Source organism: Dermacentor andersoni, chromosome 3 (assembly GCF_023375885.2).
Source record: "Dermacentor andersoni chromosome 3, qqDerAnde1_hic_scaffold, whole genome shotgun sequence".
In the NCBI taxonomy this organism is placed as follows: Eukaryota; Metazoa; Arthropoda; class Arachnida; order Ixodida; family Ixodidae; genus Dermacentor; species Dermacentor andersoni.
In genome coordinates, this window is record NC_092816.1 from 134,884,017 (window position 1) to 134,904,289 (window position 20,273).

Genomic DNA, 20,273 nt, shown 5'->3' on the forward strand with positions numbered 1-20,273 from the left:
TACTCATGAATCTATTCTATACGTGAGGTCAATGTCTCTACGACATATTATGCGCTTTTAATTTCGGCATCATGTGAATTGTTTCAAGGGCAATGCGTTAGCTCACGTACGTCATAAGGCATTAGTGCCACATTGGATAAAGCGCCAGAAATTATAGAAGCTTCAGCCGTGCACTAAGAACTAGCTGACTCAGAGTGATGCTTTAAAGCAGGCAACTTATACGCAGCTGGAGAAAGAAATGGTAGTTGTGCAATTCACGTTTACATAGATTCAATTGGAGGAGTGGTGTGGTATATCGATAGAAACTTTCGCTTCCTAGGCGGCGATCATAGCGTAATTAATGTTTTCTGGTAATGATCTGGACTTGAGCTTTTTACAAAGCCGGTGCGCCTCGACTCGCTGCAAATTACCAAGCTGCCGCCAATCCTGCGAAGTAGGGCTAATAGATTAGGACAGCTTAGGGAGATTACGGAGAAATTTGCTGAAGATGGCGTGGCCGCTATAACACAGCGAGCTCTAAGTCATAAGCAGTGTATGACAAGGGTTCTCCTTCTTATTTTTGAAATTCTGGCACGATTTTATTTTTCACTTGGAAACTGCATTTTATCCAGATTATTGAATTCTTCAAGACGAACTATCACCGATATTTTTAATACGCATAATTTCCCACGTCCAGCTTACCACCTTTCTTTTTCGGTGAACGCCTAATTCTCTAATGTTTCCGACACTGAAATGTGCTCGATGGCCACACATCCTGTCCGCCAATGTTACACTCTTAATCAAGTCCTGCATAAAACACAGCTCATATACCGGAACTCGGGATCAACTTCTTGCCGCTTGTATCGGGTCTTTTTAACCGAACCTTTTAACCTGCCCACTGAGTAAACGTCAGAGAGTTCACATGGTATAAAAATATACCGAAAATTGAGATAAAAATTTTGCCGCTTTTAAATGGGCAGATTAGGCGGCTCACGAAGTCGGCGGCAAGGGGCCAAAGTAATATACTGGGGCCCTATAACGTAAAACTATTCCAATATGTTTCTATTCCAATCTCCTGATGTCAAATTTGCGTAACCGCCAACGCAAGCACCGGGCGGTCATCCGCAGGGTTGTCTGAACAGACCAATCAAACGCTCTCCTCGTTCATAGGAGGTCACTTTTGCTTGCTTGAAAAACAAATAACATTGCCTACACTGAGCGGTTTGTCGTATCTAATTGGCTGACAAGAGGCGAGGAGAACGCTCAAGTGGAGAGGGATTCGATGGGGCCGAGCCACTGCACTGAAAGTCGATAACCAGATGAAGAGGGTGGTGCCGGCGTCTACGATTGGTCGGCTTTCCCTTACTTAGCTTGCGGTGGCTGGTCGAAAATCGCGGCGGCATGCAACGGAAGCTCAAGAATGACGCTACAACGGACCCTCAGAAAAGAAGAGTTGGCAGAATGAGGGGGTAAACGTGCCGAAAGTGCTCGAAAACGTTACACGGCCACGCAAGAAGTTGTATTATAAGCAAATACACCCATGCTCTCCGGCAGGTGCGAGTAGCCAGCGTCTGAGCGATCGGCGGCAGCCATCTTCTATTCCTTTCGCAACGGGGCAGCCTGCGGCTATTCCGAAGAAAATTCAGTTTTGTTCGGCATATTAATGCATCTTTATCGCGTACACGTCACTTTGACGCGGTGAGTTCTTGCGGTTTTGTGACGTCGCGTGACAGGCAGGTAAAGTGGGTGCAGCCCTAAACCTTTTTACCAATAGCCGAGGGCTAATGGCGAAAAGGGGTCGAATAAGAAATAACTGTTTTTCTTTTTTCTATCAAATCATGCATAATCAGTGTGTACACATCATATCAGATGGGGAGGTATCGCGGTTTTCGTGACGTCGCGTGACAGACAGGTGAAGTGGGGGTGGTCGAAAAAAGTTTTTGACCAATCGTGGAGGGCTGATAGCAGAATTGGAATAGAAAAGTTTGGAATAGCTTTACGTTATAGCGCCCCTGCTCACGCTATACGCGAATAAAATAAGCAGCCCACCATGCAAGTGACTCAGACTGGAAGCGGCCTATGACGTAAGTGGCCAACTATTCCTGAATTTTAGAAAATAAGCGGCTCATTCTTGTGTGCCTCAAAGCGTCGCTGGCCTGTCTTCTAAGCGACTCGCAACAGGAATGGTTCGCTATTTTATATGACCTGTAAATCATGTAGCCTATTCTGTAGCTGAAAAAAACTGCCCTTACAGGTGGCTGCGCGCCTCTTCCTAAACTGCGAATGTAAGTTGAAATACATCTGGAAGTACGTATCAGTTTAGAAACAGAACCGACCAAATACTCACTAGTCAGGAATCAAACCGGGGTACACTGCATTGCAGACGGACATCTACGTCACTGCACTATGCCACCATAGCGATCGGCATTCAGTAAAATGGTCCCAAAATATTTTGTGGGTTACGTTGCAACAGTGTGCTACAGGCTCGGTAAGTTCTCTAAATAATATGCCAGTGCACAAATTTTAAACCAATAGCATAAGCATGTTTTTTTCAGTGCAGTTTTTGAACTAAGCGCACATTGAACCCGCCACGGCGGTTAAGTAATTGTAATGCTCAAATGTTAATTTTGAAGACGCGCGTTCGCTCCCGGCTGCGGCGACGTTTCAATAGGAGCAAAATGCCAGAGGCCCGTGTACTGTATGACGTTGTTGCACGTGAAGAAACCTCGATGCCATGAAATTTATCCGCAACCCTCAGTTATGACGTTCCTCGTATTCTGAGCAGACACGGGACGCTAAAAAGCAATAACCTCTCGCTGTTTAACAAGAAGCATTTTGCAACGCTTTCTTGCATTCACGTGCAATATTTATTGATTAGAGGGAACACTAACTACAGTCGAAATTATTTTCGACTGAAGTTAAGTGAAGTTTCGACTGAAGTTAATTCAGTCGAGCCGTTAATTCACTGGCGCGAGCCGTTATGTAGCACGATGCCAATTTTTTCTTAATCTCCCTCCCCTGGAAGTGCTTTTAAGTGGCCTTCATAGCCGGTAAGCGCTGCTACTCAATTCTTCTTCGCTTACTGCACTCTATGAATTATATAGGAAAAAGTTGTTGCCTCTTATACCCACGCATTTCTGTTTGGTATATAGGTGACTCAAAGTTGCACATGACGCTAGCGCCAAATGCCTCAAAAAGCCAGTCATCTGCCGCACGAGAGGAGTATGCGAATATGGAATCAAATTTCTACAAATTGAAAAGACTGTGGTCACCCAATGTGATCTTGTCACTCACCTATGCCTCCACAGTATATGGAAGACGCATATGCATGTGAGGCATGCAGTTGTCAACATACCTCTTGCGCTTGAAAACGTGACAGTGTAGCGCATTTGAGTTATACCAGGCAAAGTGAACCTCCTGAGTGGATTGGTGTATTTGATATGGTGACTTATATCAAAGAAGAAATTCATAATTTGTGCCCGCCCGTATTTGTCATCAGCTTTCTTGTTATCATTTTCTCTACTTTCTGTTTTATTGTGCCAAGCAAGACAATAAAAATAGTGATAATGGCCTCGAGGTTTAACCTACGTACTCCTGTGCTCAAAAGTAGAGCTCCTATTCCACTATCGATCATGCATTTTATATTGTTACTGATGCTCTGTATGAGGCGAGACAAGAAATTCCTGCTTTCCTCGAAGTGCTTGGAATGCGGCAGATTATGCTCCAGATTAAATGTCTTCCGGGGATAAATGTGAGGCGTATGGAGATAGTTCCACCAGAGAGATGAAATTGTTTGGCGAAACATAGCGAACCAAAATTGCAGAGTGCAATAGTCCATCATCATGATGGACAATAAAGCGATTCTGTATCGACAAGTTTGGTTGCACAGCACGAACACAATTTCTCAGATGGTTCAGCGCAATATTGCAAAATGTTTTGTAGCAACTTTTGCTCAGCATTAGGCACTTTCGGGCACTATCAGAGTCGAAACGTTTTCATCTCCAAAAGTTTCGTGAAAGTTCAGCGAACAAACGGCTTTCCCAAACGAAGTGCTTCTGATGTTCAAGCAATTTTTCTACGCTTACTAAATGTAAGCAAAGGCACAGTATTGATGTTCTCATATTCGTGCGAGGTGGAGGTGCGTCCGTATCTTTTCTCTTTCGTGAGGTGTTAACGGTCTTGACGAAAAGGCTGGGCCTACAGCAACACAATTCATTCCTTTATGGCATACTTCCAATGGGTATTTTGAAACACTTGATATACTTCTGCCCCACTCTCACTCAGTTCCACGAGAAAGTTGATTTTGGTTCTTTGTACCGTCTGTTCATCGATAGCCGCTCCGATTAAGAGTAAGAATTGGTTGGACAAAAATTGCATGCGTAAAACTCTGCCCTGTCATGCAGATGCCCAGCTCGTACAAGAGCTGTACTTGCCGAAACGTCTATCATCGTCCTAGAGCGCAACCGCGTTCTTTAGCGGACGGAGGGGCGCCGCTACGTTATCTCCCACTTCTTTGCTCAGTCACTGCATGAAATGTAGGGGCAGACCTTGCCTAAATGCTTAAGTCATAGAGAAAAAAATTCAACAAGAGGGGACACTCGGCGAAAACTGGCAACAGGAAACACGTCACGCCTAGTGTTGCGTTCTGGCGCAGTTAATTTGAGTTAATCACTCGTACTGGGAAATGTATGCGACGCTTTCTATGAGCCTCAACATTATTGTAGCTTATTTCGGTAGTTTCTGGCCACGTTTGCCGCACCTGGCTATGTAACGCAGTTAGCAAAATGCAGCTCGATCGGGGTGACGGTTTCGCGTGTACTGAATATTACTGGGACAAGTTTGTTTTCAGCTGATGGCATCCGATGGAGCTTCGTACGGCAACAACTGCTGCTTACCTGGCGCCACAAGTTTGGATGAATGCACTAAAATCCCGAAACGAGCATTGATATCGAACAAAATAAACGTTTCATCATTTTAAAAGGCGTGTTGCGTTTGTTTATGAAATTGCACGGGGCACAGATTCGGTAGAGGCTTGTAAAGATTGTCCAGAATCATTCTTACTAAATAAATATTGGAGGACGCTTAAGCTTCTCCTTCAAGACTGGAACGCGATAGCGTTATGGCACCCCGTTCGCACCACCCATTCATTCGCTCGGCATGCTCTTGATTCGCACAAAGACATAGTTTTGATATACAACGCTTCTAAGTCCACAGCACAACCTTTTTCTAATTATTTGTTCCAGGAGCGCCACGCAGACACATGACTCCTCGTCAGCAGCACGGCACACATCGCAGGGGACAGTTTCCCACCAGACGCGCTACGGCGCAGCGATCCCGTCAGACGCGTCTCGCATCGGACGCTGCACCTAAGAATCGCGCTTTGAGCGGAAAGAGGAGCCGCGTCGCCTAAACACGAAGGTTCGAGTTACGCACGCTGGAAGTTGGAAGTGGAGAGAGCGAGAAATCTTATTAAACGCAAGGGTATTGGGACATCCTCGCACCGTTTCCGCACGGCCCCAATGCGCTCAAGCGAGACGAAGGGGAGAAGCGGGCGAGTGGCTCGCCACCTGTCGGGGCAGCGCCGTATATTGCGAGGAGGGGGTCTTCTGTGTTTGCCGCAAGATGGTTCTGCGTGTGCGCCAAGCGCAGAAGAAATGTAGCGGAAACGTACTTCGCTATTCGTTTAACTGCGACTTCTGTAATTTACATGCTCATAATTACCGATATACACCACAGCATAACTTTCTACGGTACGTTTCTAAGGCAACACCGCATTCACTAGAGGCGCTTTTGTCCCGCTTTGAACCATAGAACTCATCGCTGAGTGGCAGCGTCTCCGTCTCGCACTCCGGAGACACTGGTTCGATTCCCACCAAGCCCATCTTGCAAGTTGTTTTTATTTATGAATTGCCTTCCGGGATTTTTCGCTCGTGGCCAACGCCGCCGACGCCGACGACACCGGCTTTTCTGCGACACGAGCTCCTTAACGCTGTCGCTTTAAAACGATTCCCCGCGAACGCCGCGCGTGGTTCAGCAGTAGAAGCGAAAATAAAAGAAAGTGCGACGCCGATAAGCCGGGCCGGCGTGGTGGGTACCAGCTTGGCGTTCAAAACGAGCGCGCCCAAATCCGAAACCGGAAGATGTTAAGAGGAAGCTTTAGCGCGGGTGCTCCTATCTAAATACATGTAAAAGGAGAATTCGATTTTCTCGGCAACCACTGCACCAAATTTGATGACGTTTGTTGCATTTAAAAGAAAAACTTCAAATCTGGTGACTGTTGGTTTAGAATGTTTGAGATAGGTGGTCAATTTTTTTCTTAGACATTGGCAAAAGCCGAACATTTTCAAAAAACGAAACTATCTAGTTTACAACTCTCTAACTCAACAACGAAAAATGATAATAGAATTCTGTGAATTGGATCTAATAGTACATCTAAAGCGGACAAAATTGATATGTTACAAATGAATATCAAAGGTTAAGTAAAATGGAAATACAGATTTTGCAGAACCCTCATATACAACGTAACAAATTCGCGTAAGATATAAATTGACATATAGAACTTGTCCGCTTTCAATGGTCTATTGGATGCTGTTTACAGAACCGCTATATCTGTTCTTGATGCAGAGCTATTAATTTATAAACTTCGTGCTTCTAGTTTTTTCAAACTGTTGAATATTTGATAATCGTTTTAACAAAATTCAAGCCCGAAATCAAAATTCCGCTTACAACAGTCACTAGTATTTAACTTTCTCTCTCGAGTGCAACAAATTTCATTAAAGTCGGTCCAGGCGTTATCTCAGAAAAACGTTTTTGTGTTTGACATGTACTTGAATAGGCCGCGTCGGAGTTGGGCCCGAGTTAAAGGTTATTCTTAATCCCATCCGCTTGGTGCGCTGCAGTCAATTCAGCCGCTGGGCTCTGTGCGAGTGCCCACTATTGTTGAATCTCTTTCTCCATGCTCTATGATTGTAATGGTTTTACGAGAAGTGTGTGAACTCAAGAACATCTCTAATACAGAGAACAGTTAGCAGCGCTTCTGCACTGCGAGCCAAGGTGTCACATCTCATGTCTGCTTGTTATCTCAAGCAAACGCGATCCTTGGACTGGGTGGGCAAAGAATATTTTGCAATGTAAATTTCAGGACGCGTTTCAGCGTAGCTAGTAAGAGAAATACGTGCAAGAATTTTGGACCAGGAGTATGGTTTTTATCCAAATACACACAACGCTTTTACATTTTTGTCTAGAAATTTATATTTGTAGTAAAAATAATGGCCTTTCGCAATTGTGACAGGGAGACCGCAAATTGCTTGCCAACTGGCCTGCCTCTTTTTGGCTCATTGGTTTCGTTTGTATGTATGTTTATTTCTGTGGTTCAGTAAAAAGTTTCTTATATTTTTTTAATTACATTGCATTTGGAGTACGCTTTAGCTTCGCCTGTAACAGCAGAACACGACAGTTTAAAAGATCCCCGAGTGCTATTCCGGCTTCCCGGTAACTGCAGCTTATAAAACTTGGTGTTGGGCTAGTTGGTGATGCATTCTTTAAAACTGATGGTAGCGTTAAAGGGACGAACACATGGTGAAAAGACGACACGACAATGAGGGAACTGCACTCTGCAAGGAACCGAGGGGGGCGTGCCATTCCTAGAAGACCTCAAACTACAGCTGGAGAGCGCTATCGCGTTAAAAGGGGTTTGCGTTTGAGTGTCCGCGTAAGAGAATTATGTTCTCTCGTATGTTCAAATTACAATCCCATGCTATCGCCTCTGTAGATTTCGCGCAAGTCGCACTTTATCATTTTTTCTGATTGTTTTTAGCTTGAGATGTTCAATTAGTTCAGCAACTTCTTTGCCGGACACGGAGGGCCTGCGTGGCTGGGTATGCGAGGTTAGGGTTGATTATTTCCGAAACGCCGGTAGACGCCGGACGCCGGATTTTTCTGCGACACGTGGCTCTTAATTCTGTCGCCTACAGTGTTTCTTACATTTTATGGTCTCGCTCCCGCGGCTGCTCTTAACCGTATTTTAAAGGCAAACTTTGCGAACCTCGCCGGGTTTCGTTACCGTGGCTGTGACGTGGCTCTCCTCCGGCCGACTAGCCAAGCCAATCACAGTGCGGCACGCACGATGCTGGGGTCCTTGCACCACCACCAGATGGCGCATATGCGCAGAGGCAAGCGACAAACGACAAAAGAAGGAGACGCACCAAAGCACATTTCGCAATAGGGGATCAGAAAATTTGGACGTGGTAGTTCATAGTGTCTTTTTTTTTCTTTTTTCATTGTTTAACGTAGGTAGAACATTAGGCAGTATAATAGTAAGAGCATGGTGGCGCAACCCACCACCCTGTTCCAATGGGGACGCTCATAACCTCCATCCATCCATCCATGCGGAAGCGGTGGTGCCGGCCGTCCGGGGGAAAAGAAAATTAAGTGTCACAGTTTCTCCATGAGGGCGAAGCAATTGATGTGATAGCAATTTGCTACAATTTTACACGAGGTATAAGAGTCGTAGATGTAGTGTCAGCATGAACTAAACGTAACCTAAGTGTACACGATCTGTTGTTCTAGCGGTTCTCTGTCTGAATCCTGCCATCGGAAGATTTTTTTTTGCGTTTATTAATTAACGCCAGCAACTTTCTCAGCCGCTCCACCACCACTTTTCTGTATCGAGTACGTTTCAAATATCTGTCCTCGTCTGCTCTCCGATGTAGTGCACAGCCGCGCCAATAAGATTACATTACATTAAGGTTTTACCTGTATTTTTGTTTGGCACTTTTAATATTTAGGTCTGAGAAGATTTGAAATAAAAGGTATGCGCTGTCTGTGTTTCGTTTTGTTGCACTTATTTTTGGGCTGCCATTCTGAAAATTCTGCGGAATAATTTTGTCATGAATATAAGACTTGGTATGGGCGATCTTAGTGATAGAGTGGCGTAGCAATATTTTTTATATATCGCATGTCCTACTGAATGGCACGGCATATAGCACACATATAGCTAAATATATACGGAATGTTACAGCAATGAAATTTCTGGCATTTGAAAGAGGAGGTTAAATTCAAGTGAATGTACCAAATGGAATTTCGGATTAGTTTTGCATGTCTTGAAAGGAATTTTCAAAGTTTGGTAAGCTTGAAAAAATTAGATGCAGAAGCTTTCAAACTCACAGCTCTGCAACTAGAAAATATATAGCAGTTTTATAAACTGCATCCATGACAGCATGCAAAGGGGATAAATTTTATGTCTATTTACATCTTAAGTGTATTTGTTCCATTGTTTACAATGGTTTTGTAAACGTTTTACTCTGAAATAAGTGATAGCTTTGAGAGTCATGTATAACATATCAATTTTGTCCGCTTTAGATGTACCTTTAGGTGGAACTGACGAAATTGTGATATCCTTTTTGATTGCTTAGCTACAAGTAGTTTCGTTTTCTGAAAATATGTGATTTTTGTCAATATTTGTAAAAAAAATTACGAACTAAATTAGAAATACGCAGCCGAAATTAAATATATTTAAAATTTGTCTTTTAATTTCAACAAACCTCATGAAATTTGTTGCTTTGGTTACCGAGAAAAACGATTTCCCAATTTCCGTGCATTTAAATAGGAGGCCTGACCAAAAGCTTTCTCATCGTTGCGTAGCGTCTAGGAGAGACGCCAACGTGGAAGGCTTTTGATTTTCGCCTATCGGTTTGGTAAGGTGCCTCCTATTTTGCTTTCCACGCTGACGGGCTACCGCAGCAGCTGCAAACCGAGAAAAGATGTGACTAGATATTAAGATGGACGCGTGAACAAGTTGGTTTTGCACCTAGGGGCAAAGGTATGACACAATACTTGTTCGATCTGTTTCTTTGTCGTCGTTCATTAGCATTTTATGGGCGAAGCTGCTCACAATATCACGTCGCATTTACTGGTCACCGGGCCAGCTACACCCTTGGGCATCACATATATACTTGAATTTATTTGTAAAAGCACTGCCCTGTCGCGATTATTCACGTGTGTGAATGATGACCACTGCTTAAGATTATTGCGAAGTAATACATGCAGGATTTGTCGGTTCTTCATATTGTTTACCATGTTGCCATTCGGCCTTAGTAATTCAGCCGCAATGAAGACTAGCAGGTATCGAACGCCAAAAAGGCTGCCCACGTACTCATAGGCCTCGCGCATAACTGCTTATACGTAACAGGATTCAAGAGTTGTGCGACTGTCGAAGACATCATTAAGGAATGTTGGCAGTTCGAGGAAGGTGACAGTCGGCACATAAGACAATTTGTTCCCATCCTCATTGTGAAAATCAGTATCAGCCTTCGAAGAATGACACCGTAAAGTGCATTGTAATTAATGTGATGGAGTCCACGTCCCAAACTTCAAACGCATGCCTCACCCTGCAAGGACTCGCCTCGTGCGACTAAGGGCTAAGCATCTCGCTTATTTGTGCAGTCAGTCATCCGATAGTTGCCGGGCGCTGGCGTTGGCCACACGACCTACGGGACCTCTCTTCAACACCTGCCGACATTCATGCCTTATTTCGTACCATCGGGATTCAGCGGCATTCTTTAAACAGCCCATTTATTTGTCTCGAAATATGGCCCCCTTGCGAAAGTGCATAATGTTTTTTTTTTTATCTTCAAGTTATCTTTATATTTAAGTTAGTCCTGTGGTGCGATTTCCGTCGGTTTCTCCTTTCCCAATGTTCCCGCAATTCTGTCGCCCTCTGTTAATATTTCGGGAGATTTTTGAGAGGCATTCAGGCAACAGCTCAGGCCCTTGACCATGCTGCTCAAAAAGTCATGTAATATGCTTGAGGCCATCTGCAAGGTTCTGCATTTTTGCCTTTCATGAATTTCCTGAATTTACTTTCAATTCTAGCGTATTTTGACGACTACATTTGCACGAAATTCAGATATCGTGCAGCGACCCATGGGACTGAAGCCGTTTAAATCAAGTTTGCCGTGGACACGACAGCCGCTTTTTCCCACTTTGAAAGTAACTATTTCATTAATGAGCGCTGTGGTTAATCACATAACTTCACAGTTTAGAAAATTATGCGTATCCCACGAACTTTGAGAATCAATGGAAGCGAAGCTCTCTGCGCTGTTTGCTTTGATTGACAATATTTTGCCCAAATGCTCCTCCTACGCATGGCAGAGCTGCCGCAACATAGCAGCCGGCGTCAGAGCACAAGTCACCTGATCGGAGGGTCTCACATGGGTCGGTGACATAGACCAGATCAGACGAGCCAAGTGGCGCTGAAAGTCAGTCAGGACAACATACCTCCGTTGTGGTTGACGATGTTGGCAATCGACGGAGGTCCACACGCATCAAACGCGCGGCAACCAGGCTTATGTGCTCCGAAGACTCAACAATTGCCTTAGACTTTCATGCGTGAGTGTATAAGGCTCTGTGCGTGTTTGGACATCAACGCACCTTATTTTATCTACTATACGTTCTTCGCGGGAGGGAAAATGTGTCGGCATGTGGCATGCTACGCGGTGTGGCCTGACCACTCTGGTCCCACCCGCACAGTTAAAACAGCGTGCTACGCAATAAAGGTGCTTGTTCCTGTGCTGGTCGTAGTGTCATGGTCATGTAAATCGAAGCAATTACCACCATGTAGGGTAAGATAAAGAGGTGGCTTCCACTTGCGGTGGTGGCGTGATATGCTTTTTTTTTTCTTTTTTGTAGAAGTTGTGTCCCCTAGACGCAGATGGTTACAACTCGTCGCCATTTCGCAGACTTGGGGTTTTCTATCGAAGCTTCGATAGCAGTTCCCGTATACCTTGCCACCAGCGTCAGATTCACTTTCACTTGCCCTAGCGGTTAGGCCACTCGCCATCACGCCGCACTGTTCCCGGATGTGTCGCACGATTGCCTTTCTTTGTTTGCGCTGTCAAAGATGCGGCGAAATATTATTTGAAATTTTATTTTATTTAAAACTGAGAAATTTTATTTGCGGGCGCCTTCCTGGAAAACATAAGAGTGGTGCTTTCAATTTATATTAACTAAGCGGCGGTTCCCGCTGTAGCTGGCGACGTGATAACGGTGAATACATGGCGCATTTGTCGGTGCTCTGTACGATGTTTAACTTTGGTTATTCAGAGCATATGCAGCTCTCATGAAGACAATCAGGAGAGTTCAAATTTCCATAATTTGTAGCTTGAGTCTGAGTCATGCGTGTTTTTGTTTAAATTTGCCCATTGGACTTTACATAACAGCTTCTTAAAAATATGACTGTTTGGTATGACGTGCCAAAACTACCTTTTTTAGCCGTGGTGAGAGACTATGGATTATTTTGACCACTTGGGCTGCTTTAACGTGAAACGAATGCTAAATTCCTGAGTGGTTTTGCAGTTTGCCGCAATGAAATGCGGCGGCCGTGGCCGGGATTTAATCTCGCTTTTTCTGATTTATTTTGCCGCATCACTACTGGCCTTCGCGTTGAGCGGCCTGCAAATTTGGCGGCAATTTTTTTATCATTTCATGGTCACGTTGTCTTATAACTGGATTAAGCATTTCAAGCGGGTTTCTCTCGGCCTTCGTGCAATGACAGCTATGCAGCAGCTATGCAGCAGCTATGCAGCAGCTATGAAGAGATCGGAAGGCTCACATTGGTTTCCTTACATGCCCTTGCCCAATTCGTACTATTGAAACACTCACACAGGGAAAGGTAACATTTGACAAAATGCCTACGTCCACGGTCGTTTCTTTCGAGTGTAGTATAGCTCGACTCCAGATTTCTTTAACCGCTCTTCACCCAATTCAGCAAGTTGCAATGAGCGCTCCCACCAACAGGATCGCAGCGCACTGCGGTTTTTGTCTACCGATTCTTTGCAAAGTTTCGTTTCTCTTGATTTTCAGTTCCGAACTTCACTATGCTGTAGGTACACTCTAAATGAGGAAAGTGACACGTATAAAGACAACAACAACAAAAAGGCTCTTCGCTGTTCCTTCTACGCGGAAAGCGCCTGTAGAATGCAAACATGCTCAAACGCAGTGCGATTCCAATGTGAGAGCTTATGTTTGTCACAGGACAAACAGGCTGCAATGTTTTTAAATACTTATGACATGTTTGAACCTAATAAGAACATCAAAAAAATTTCTACAAGGTTTGAGCTTCTTTATGCTACACGTGAAGTTACCTGTAGTTTCGGTTTCACAGACTCCGGGCGGGTTTACAAGCTTCGCCTCAAGCGATAATTCAAGCTAAGTGACATAACTGCGCATTGGTTGCATTACTGACGCCGGTTGAGTTGGGAAAGAAGTGGTGGCGATATAGTTCGTTTCTGAATACGTCCGCAACTGAGTCCAAGGATGGTTCCTGTTGCGCACCAACAGCCGCGAAACTGCGCAATCATCGACGTCAATCTAAAGGTATTTCGCAGAATCTATCTGGAGATGAATATGATCTTAGTTACCGTGCTTGAGACTTGAGGCTTTCTAATAATAAAGAAAAATTACTGAATAGGCGGTAACTAATAATAATACACAGCTGCAATGTTCATGGAATGAAATCAGGGATCAGACAAAATAACCAGAGTGTTTTTTTTTTATCAAACATGTATATGAGGTCCTATAATCTGTAAGACGAACTTATGTTATGAGTGTAAATTATTAGTGTTTGTTATGAGTCTTATGAGTGTAAATTAAACGCACATTAAGCAAAGAAAAAGAAGAAAATGACTCCTCAAAACGTCATTCACTTTCGTATTCCAATGAGAATGCTCTAACATTTGTTCCTACATTGAAAAGATAGCACAGGTGCTTCGTGGCTCTGTTGGTTACGCTGAGCATCTTGCAAACAACTGTGTCAGTATGACTATTGTAAACAAAAGCTGCCGAGAAGCGTATTTCGTTAGCGTCATTTCAAGACATTATTATTTCATTTTACGGTGAATAAGCATAAGAGTTCATAGACACTCTACTACAACACAAAGAATGACGAAACATCGCTATGAGCTTGACAAACGCCGAAATTAGCGCAGAAGCCCCTGTTGGTAGTATATTATCCCAGGGTTAGGAATACTCCCACACAATAGTTACTACGGTCTGTCAGGCCGCAACGGTGGGCCAGAGTCCGTACTTCAAGACTGTCCCCATGAATTGTGGTGTAGAGCCCAAGGGCGTAGCGTCGGTCATGCGAGTCCTGTAGAGTGCTAATGTCTTGCTGCAGAAATTCACGGGCTTCATCAGCGTGCGTGAGAAAGAAAGAAGCGCTATTTTGTGCCGCTGTAGTCCGGCAGTTGAAATCCCATGTTTGATGGCGCAGTGCGCAGCAGCTCGGTATGGTTCATTTGCAGCTTTTCTTGTTGCATCTATTATTGGTTAAACTAGAGGGCAGGTACATTTTATCCTCAGGTATTCGACGAAATCACTGTGGGTCTTTGCAAGGGTCACAATGTAAGTTATTTGAAGGTAGCAGGTGGTTTCCTTCTTTGTATTCGACTGACGCAACCGCAAACTCTAATGCAATGGCCTCTACCACGGCAACTTCTGTTTTTTCACGCGTCCCAAACCAGCGCCGCCTGCAAGCTAATAAATGTAATTGGTCTACGATGATACACTGGATGACGGGGTTCTCAAGGCTAGCTCCAATTGCGGTTTCTTTTTCATCGACTGCAGCCATTCGGCGCAGTAGAAATTTAGAATATCTCCTCATTTTTTTCCGAATACCCAATCAGCTTTGACTGTATTTTTCCGCCTTATGTGCATGTTCTCTTAGTGCGACAAATGGATAATTATATTGTCTACATATGCACCCCGACTCCCTTTCTTTCTCTTAAAATAACAAACCTTTCGTTTACTCCGCAAACTAAACTCCCACCTATTGAAGTCCTTGCGGTATACACGTCATTTTCTATTATATGGCTTGCTGCGTGAGGGTAGGCTTTCTCTCGAGTTCCCACCCGATCCTCCGCGTAAAGACTCCGTAGCTTACTCTATATTAGAGTGACCATCCCAAGAATAAATATAAATCAACTGTGGCTAATGTCCAGTGAGTGCTCTGCCAATGGCTGTGCCCTGTCTGCGCGTTAGCCGATATAAGCGCCTATATTCAGCGACCCGTACAATGAAAGTCAGACTCTTCCTCCAAGGAACATTTTTGAAGTGGTCCAAGAAAGGGGAGGATAATTTAGCAACATAGGAAAATTTTGTGCTTGTAATCAAGTAAATCTGTGGCACAGCCATGACAAAGAAGGGGGCACAACACACTCTGATGCAGCCTGCTCTTGTTCTGCGTGAGAAGCTCGAAATGTGCTTATAGAAGAGACATTAAAGCTGGGTTGTGTGTGGTCCTCAAGCACTCTTTCACGCCTCAACGCAATCTTCCACATATAGGCTCCATGGAAATGTACTTCAATAATATCGCTCCTTTTTCATGGAATGTCTGCCAGCTGCCGCTGATGACTTATGTATTTTACAAAACGGTTGTAACGGTGCCAATGGGTCTGCCAATACAATCGCTGCGTAACTAGCAATCACGAAACTCGTTTTACCTCCAGTATGTTGAACACAATTTTCCTAGTTATTATTTCTGCCTTTAGTTCTTCCGTTCAAATTTATAGCTGTATCACCATACCTAAAAATATTTTCGGAAATCCCTGTCTCTCACTTATACGAACATTTCTTCGCGTTTGTCTTCCCTCATTATTCTAAACGGCTTTTCTGAGAAAACTATTAGCAGGCCAAAAAGCGTAAATATAAAGACGAAGAAATTCGTTGCTCTTTTTGGCTGCGGAAATTCGCTGCAGTCCTGGTTCTGCTTAACTTTTGGTACCAGCCTTTCAATTCGAAGTATTTCTTGGTGGACACTTGCCACTTTGACCGTATCTATCTATCTATCTATCTATCTATCTATCTATCTATCTATCTATCTATCTATCTATCTATCTATCTATCTATCTATCTATCTATCTATCTATCTATCTATCTATCTATCTATCTATCTATCTATCTATCTATCTATCTATCTATCTATCTATCTATCTATCTATCTATCTATCTATCTATCTATCCACCCGCCGTGGTTGCTCAGTGGCTATGGTGTTGGGCTGCGAAGCACGAGGTCGCGGGGTCGAATCCCGGCCACGGCGGCCGCATTTCGATGGGGGCGAAATGCGAAAATATCCGTGTACTTAGATTTAGGTGCACGTTAAAGAACCCCAGGTGGTCGAAACTTCCGGAGTCCTCCACTACGCCGTGCCTCATAATCAGAAAGTGGTTTTGGCACGTAAAACGCCATAATTTAATTTTATCTATCTATCTATCTATCTATCTATCTATCTATCTATCTATCTATCTATCTATATATCTATCTATCTATCTAGCCGCCTGCATCTTGGTGCTCTCGTGGTCGCTTCGTTAACATTGTATGTTACAAAATTTGCATAGTTTGACAAAGGTGTGTGACAGAAATAAATAATAGGTTATGACATGAGTGTCATGACGTGCATTCGTTGTAGGCCGCGATCGTTGTAAGTCATGACCATGATCTCATGGTCGTTTCGTTAACTTGTAGGCTCCCCGCATGCTGCTTCGCATAACATCAATTCCCACAGGGCATGGGATCTGCCGGCTTTTTTGTTTGTTTGTTTGTTTTACGTTGGAGGAAAGGGAAATATTAAGAATGTTGAGTTGGCAATCGCAACTTCCGTGACCAAAAATATAAATAGTTACTGCTTAAAGCTCCCGCAGGAGACATGGAGCTAGATTTCTTCTTGACTTTCTGCGGCAGTCCGCGCCGTTATTAGGCTTATATTCTAGCTGCAAAAAAAAAAAAAAAAAAAAGAAAGAAAACGACTAGAACGGCAAACGTATTTCAATATAATAAAAGAACGCATAAACAATTTCGAAGCGAGTGATGAGAGCTCTGCTTTTGTAATAAAAACAGAGACCACATATTTATGCCACCCAGAGTGATCATGTCAGGTAATGTTACACTTCTATTCCGTGCCTACGGCGTCAGATCTTCTGTAGGCTGCAAAGTGCAGCTGTAGGTGGCAATCCAGAGGCTCTCTATAACAAATATTTACGTCTGCCGCAGAGACGATACGCAGACAAGCGAAGTTTCAGGCACATAACTGCTTTACTAGTAAAGAAGACACAGCTAAGGAACAAAAAGTCCGTGTGAGTCCATATGTGCAGGATAGCGAGACCCATTGGGGGCCGCCGTTGCAATGCGAGGGGTAATTGATATGATGGAGGTTAGCGCCGAAGATTTAAAGGACAGTCGATTTTAAAACGATATCTGTGCGCTATGACGTCGACAAACTCGGCAGATTTTACCGTTGGACTGTGAACCCTATTACAACGAAGGTTTATTTCAAATATTCTTATGACGGGTAGAGGCGCGGTGGGCTTTAAAGCAATAGTCCTATCGTGGCCCATAAGCAGTAACTGATGTAGATGATAACGGTCCGTCCGCACGGCATGGAGTAAACAGCTGTCCCGCTTTCAGAGCGATTCGCGCAGCCACGGCGCGCAAAACCCGGTATTCTCAGAGACGCCGCAGATATAATTATTGCAGCAATGCCGTGAGCGTTGCCATGTTGGCTCACGTGGTGATGCGCCCGTTGCTTGCAACGACTGCCTCCGCGGTTACAATGGGTTTGTATGACGCCGGTGCCGCTTAGCAAACCTGGCTGAGCTCTAAAGCGGACTAAAAAGCGGTTGCTTTAAGGTGCGTGAAAATGTCATAAAATTATGGCAATGAATCATAATGTGTGCAATTCTCGTATTTTGGTCTTTCTGAACGTTAACTGTGGCAGAATAAACGAAAAGATTGCTGAATACATATGGACAAGGCAAGGAACGGCATCGGCGTTCGATGACCACTGATATATTCGAGAAGGAGGATAAATGAAAGTTCACTGTCGGCACAAGTGCGGAAAGCAAGCGGCACCAACGGCTATAAAAAGGACACGCCTGCTGTGCAGCAGGAACAGCGCTCTGACCGATACCAGGCGTGCCACAACGCCTGGTACCGCCGATGACGCTGCAGGCGCCGTACCTATTTGGTGCACGATACGAGACTGGCGTCGAAACATCGGAATTTGTCAGCGCTCAATGCAAGGATTAGATAACATCAGTTTGAGGCTCCCTGCCTCCTCCGCTCAAACTAGAGTGTGCATCATGGTGTGGAATGCACATAGCTGCTGAGCAGGATTAGACGCCCAACACTCACGCCAGGAGGGCGAAGCAGAGAGCCAACCTGGCTCTGCCGTAAAGCCGATCGAGCGTACCGTCATGGTCCGTCAACTTTGCTTGATTGTTTTTCCAGCCACATGCACCAGGAGTTTTCGGAGACCTAACCGATTGCGCGCGGCCCGCGCGTGCAATTTCGACACCATGACAGCACAGATGGAGAAAGCGTGCATTGAGCGCCGCCTAATTCCTATAGTCCTAACAAATATTTTTATTAGCGTTTTAGGTAACGCCGTGCACGTTTGTTCATTCTTTTACACGTAGTAGAGTACATATGTTTAATGGTGCTTGGTGTCTTTTCGCCTTTTTGTGGGCGAGATACCTGAATTTTCACGCCAGGACCAGACTTCTTAACATTGTCTTACACTGACAGCGCTAACAAAGGAGGGTGACAGTTTCACTTGATATGAACATCGCAAAGAGCACCGCTCTATATTAGCAGCCATTTCCCTGCTTTAGGCACCTGCATTTGTCGTCAGTGCACCCTCCTATTGAAAAATATGTTTTTATTCGTAAAGGCCTCTAATTTAGCTGTTTCTGTTTGAACGACCCTTGTGCGCTTTGAAGAGCTATCATGTGTATGGAAACGGTGCTCGTGCTACTTGAAGCTAGCATGATGAGTGAGGGAACCCGTGCAGTCTGCATATTTCAACTTGGAAGGAATGCCGCTTCCGCCATCGAGCGTCCGTAGCCGCGCTCATAATAGCCATAGAACGGCACTCTTTGACGCAATGCCAATAAACTTTTAGCAGAAACAGTATTCGATGAAACTGTTTATTTTGAAGTCCAGGAAACAGTGCAATTTTCTTGCAGCGAGTTGATTTTATTTCCATCTGCTTCAGGCGGTAGTTGCAAAGTCATACATTTGAGCACATGACATTTTGGCAACGCTAATGTGCAGAGAATATTTATTCATAGCTGTGCAAGTCCTATATAGTTGCGCATCTAGAATAGACTGAATTTACACATCGGCCTTTTTTACAAATTCCCCAATAGCACCCATGACCTGTTCCAAGCTTACGTCTGTCAGGTGTAACCTGCAAAAAAAAGATAAAATTATTGGCGCCAGAAGGATGCACACCAGAAACAATTCGAAGTTGTAGAAATAGGGCACACAAAGTTGGGATACACAATGGGCCAGGGAACCAAAAGAAAGCAGGAAAGGAACAAATGATTCGAACTTGACCTAAATCGCAATAAACGAGGGGCAGCTAGGGAAGTTGCAGAGCTTTTCTACATTCAAATGAGTTCATAAATTTGTTTTCCTATTTCATCCAAGTAGCGGAACGCGTTAAATTTACCAAGTATTAGATAGCATGTAATATAATATAACCGCCCAAGCAGTCCGCACAGATGATTAACCACCGAAGTTCAAACGTGCAGCCCCGTGTTTATCGCTGGGTCATTCCCGACCGTTCATTAAACGATGGCTTGGTTGGCTGCCGGCTCCTCAGTACGCAGTTGCTGCTTGCGCTCGGCTACACGAGCCTATTCTTGTGCCCGGGCTGCAGCATCGGCACGGTATAGACGAGCTCGTTCCCGGTTCTGCTCGTGGCGTTGCTGATCTAAAGCTGCTGTTCCTCAGGAGTACGTGTGACGCGTTACCTACCCATGTCGGAGCCGGAGAGAAGGTTCTGCGCGTGCGCTCGGCTGCGACGGAGAGTAACGACGTCACTACTGGCGCAGCCAATCACGCGCATCTCTTTCTCTCTTTCCTTTGGTGCATGGGCATGGATTGCGCCAGAAGAGATTTCGACGTACAGGCGATAGACAGACGGACGGACGAATGAATCGGCTAGACACATGCAGGGACGCTGTAAAAGATGGTTCTACGTGTGCCATTCAGACATTGATAAACATTCGCACAAGCGATACAGCTCCTCCCGATATGTAGCTTATCGCTGTAAATCCAACAGTATCTGGCCTACATTATACAGGCCTGACGCAAAGCTCGTTTCTATATTTCTTGCGCTTTCGGAGCTTTGCGCTTTTCATGTTTCTTTTACGAACATTGTCATGTCACAACTAACGTTTACAACTATCTTAAACATTTTGGGGGGTTTGGAATGGGCTTGGCTAATTGATGTCTG

General features: G+C 44.4%; 1 protein-coding gene across 1 annotated transcript in view; it reads right to left on the reverse strand.

Moving 5' to 3' along the window:
* Positions 1-19,076: 19,076 nt before the first annotated feature.
* Positions 19,077-20,273, reverse strand: part of LOC126525038 (uncharacterized) — an 81,603-nt gene continuing 80,406 nt past the window's right edge. The window contains exon 7 of the mRNA XM_072286771.1: positions 19,077-19,220. Within this exon, the coding sequence (XP_072142872.1) occupies positions 19,113-19,220 (108 nt within the window). The 3' untranslated portion in view covers positions 19,077-19,112. The remainder of the gene's footprint in view (positions 19,221-20,273) is intronic.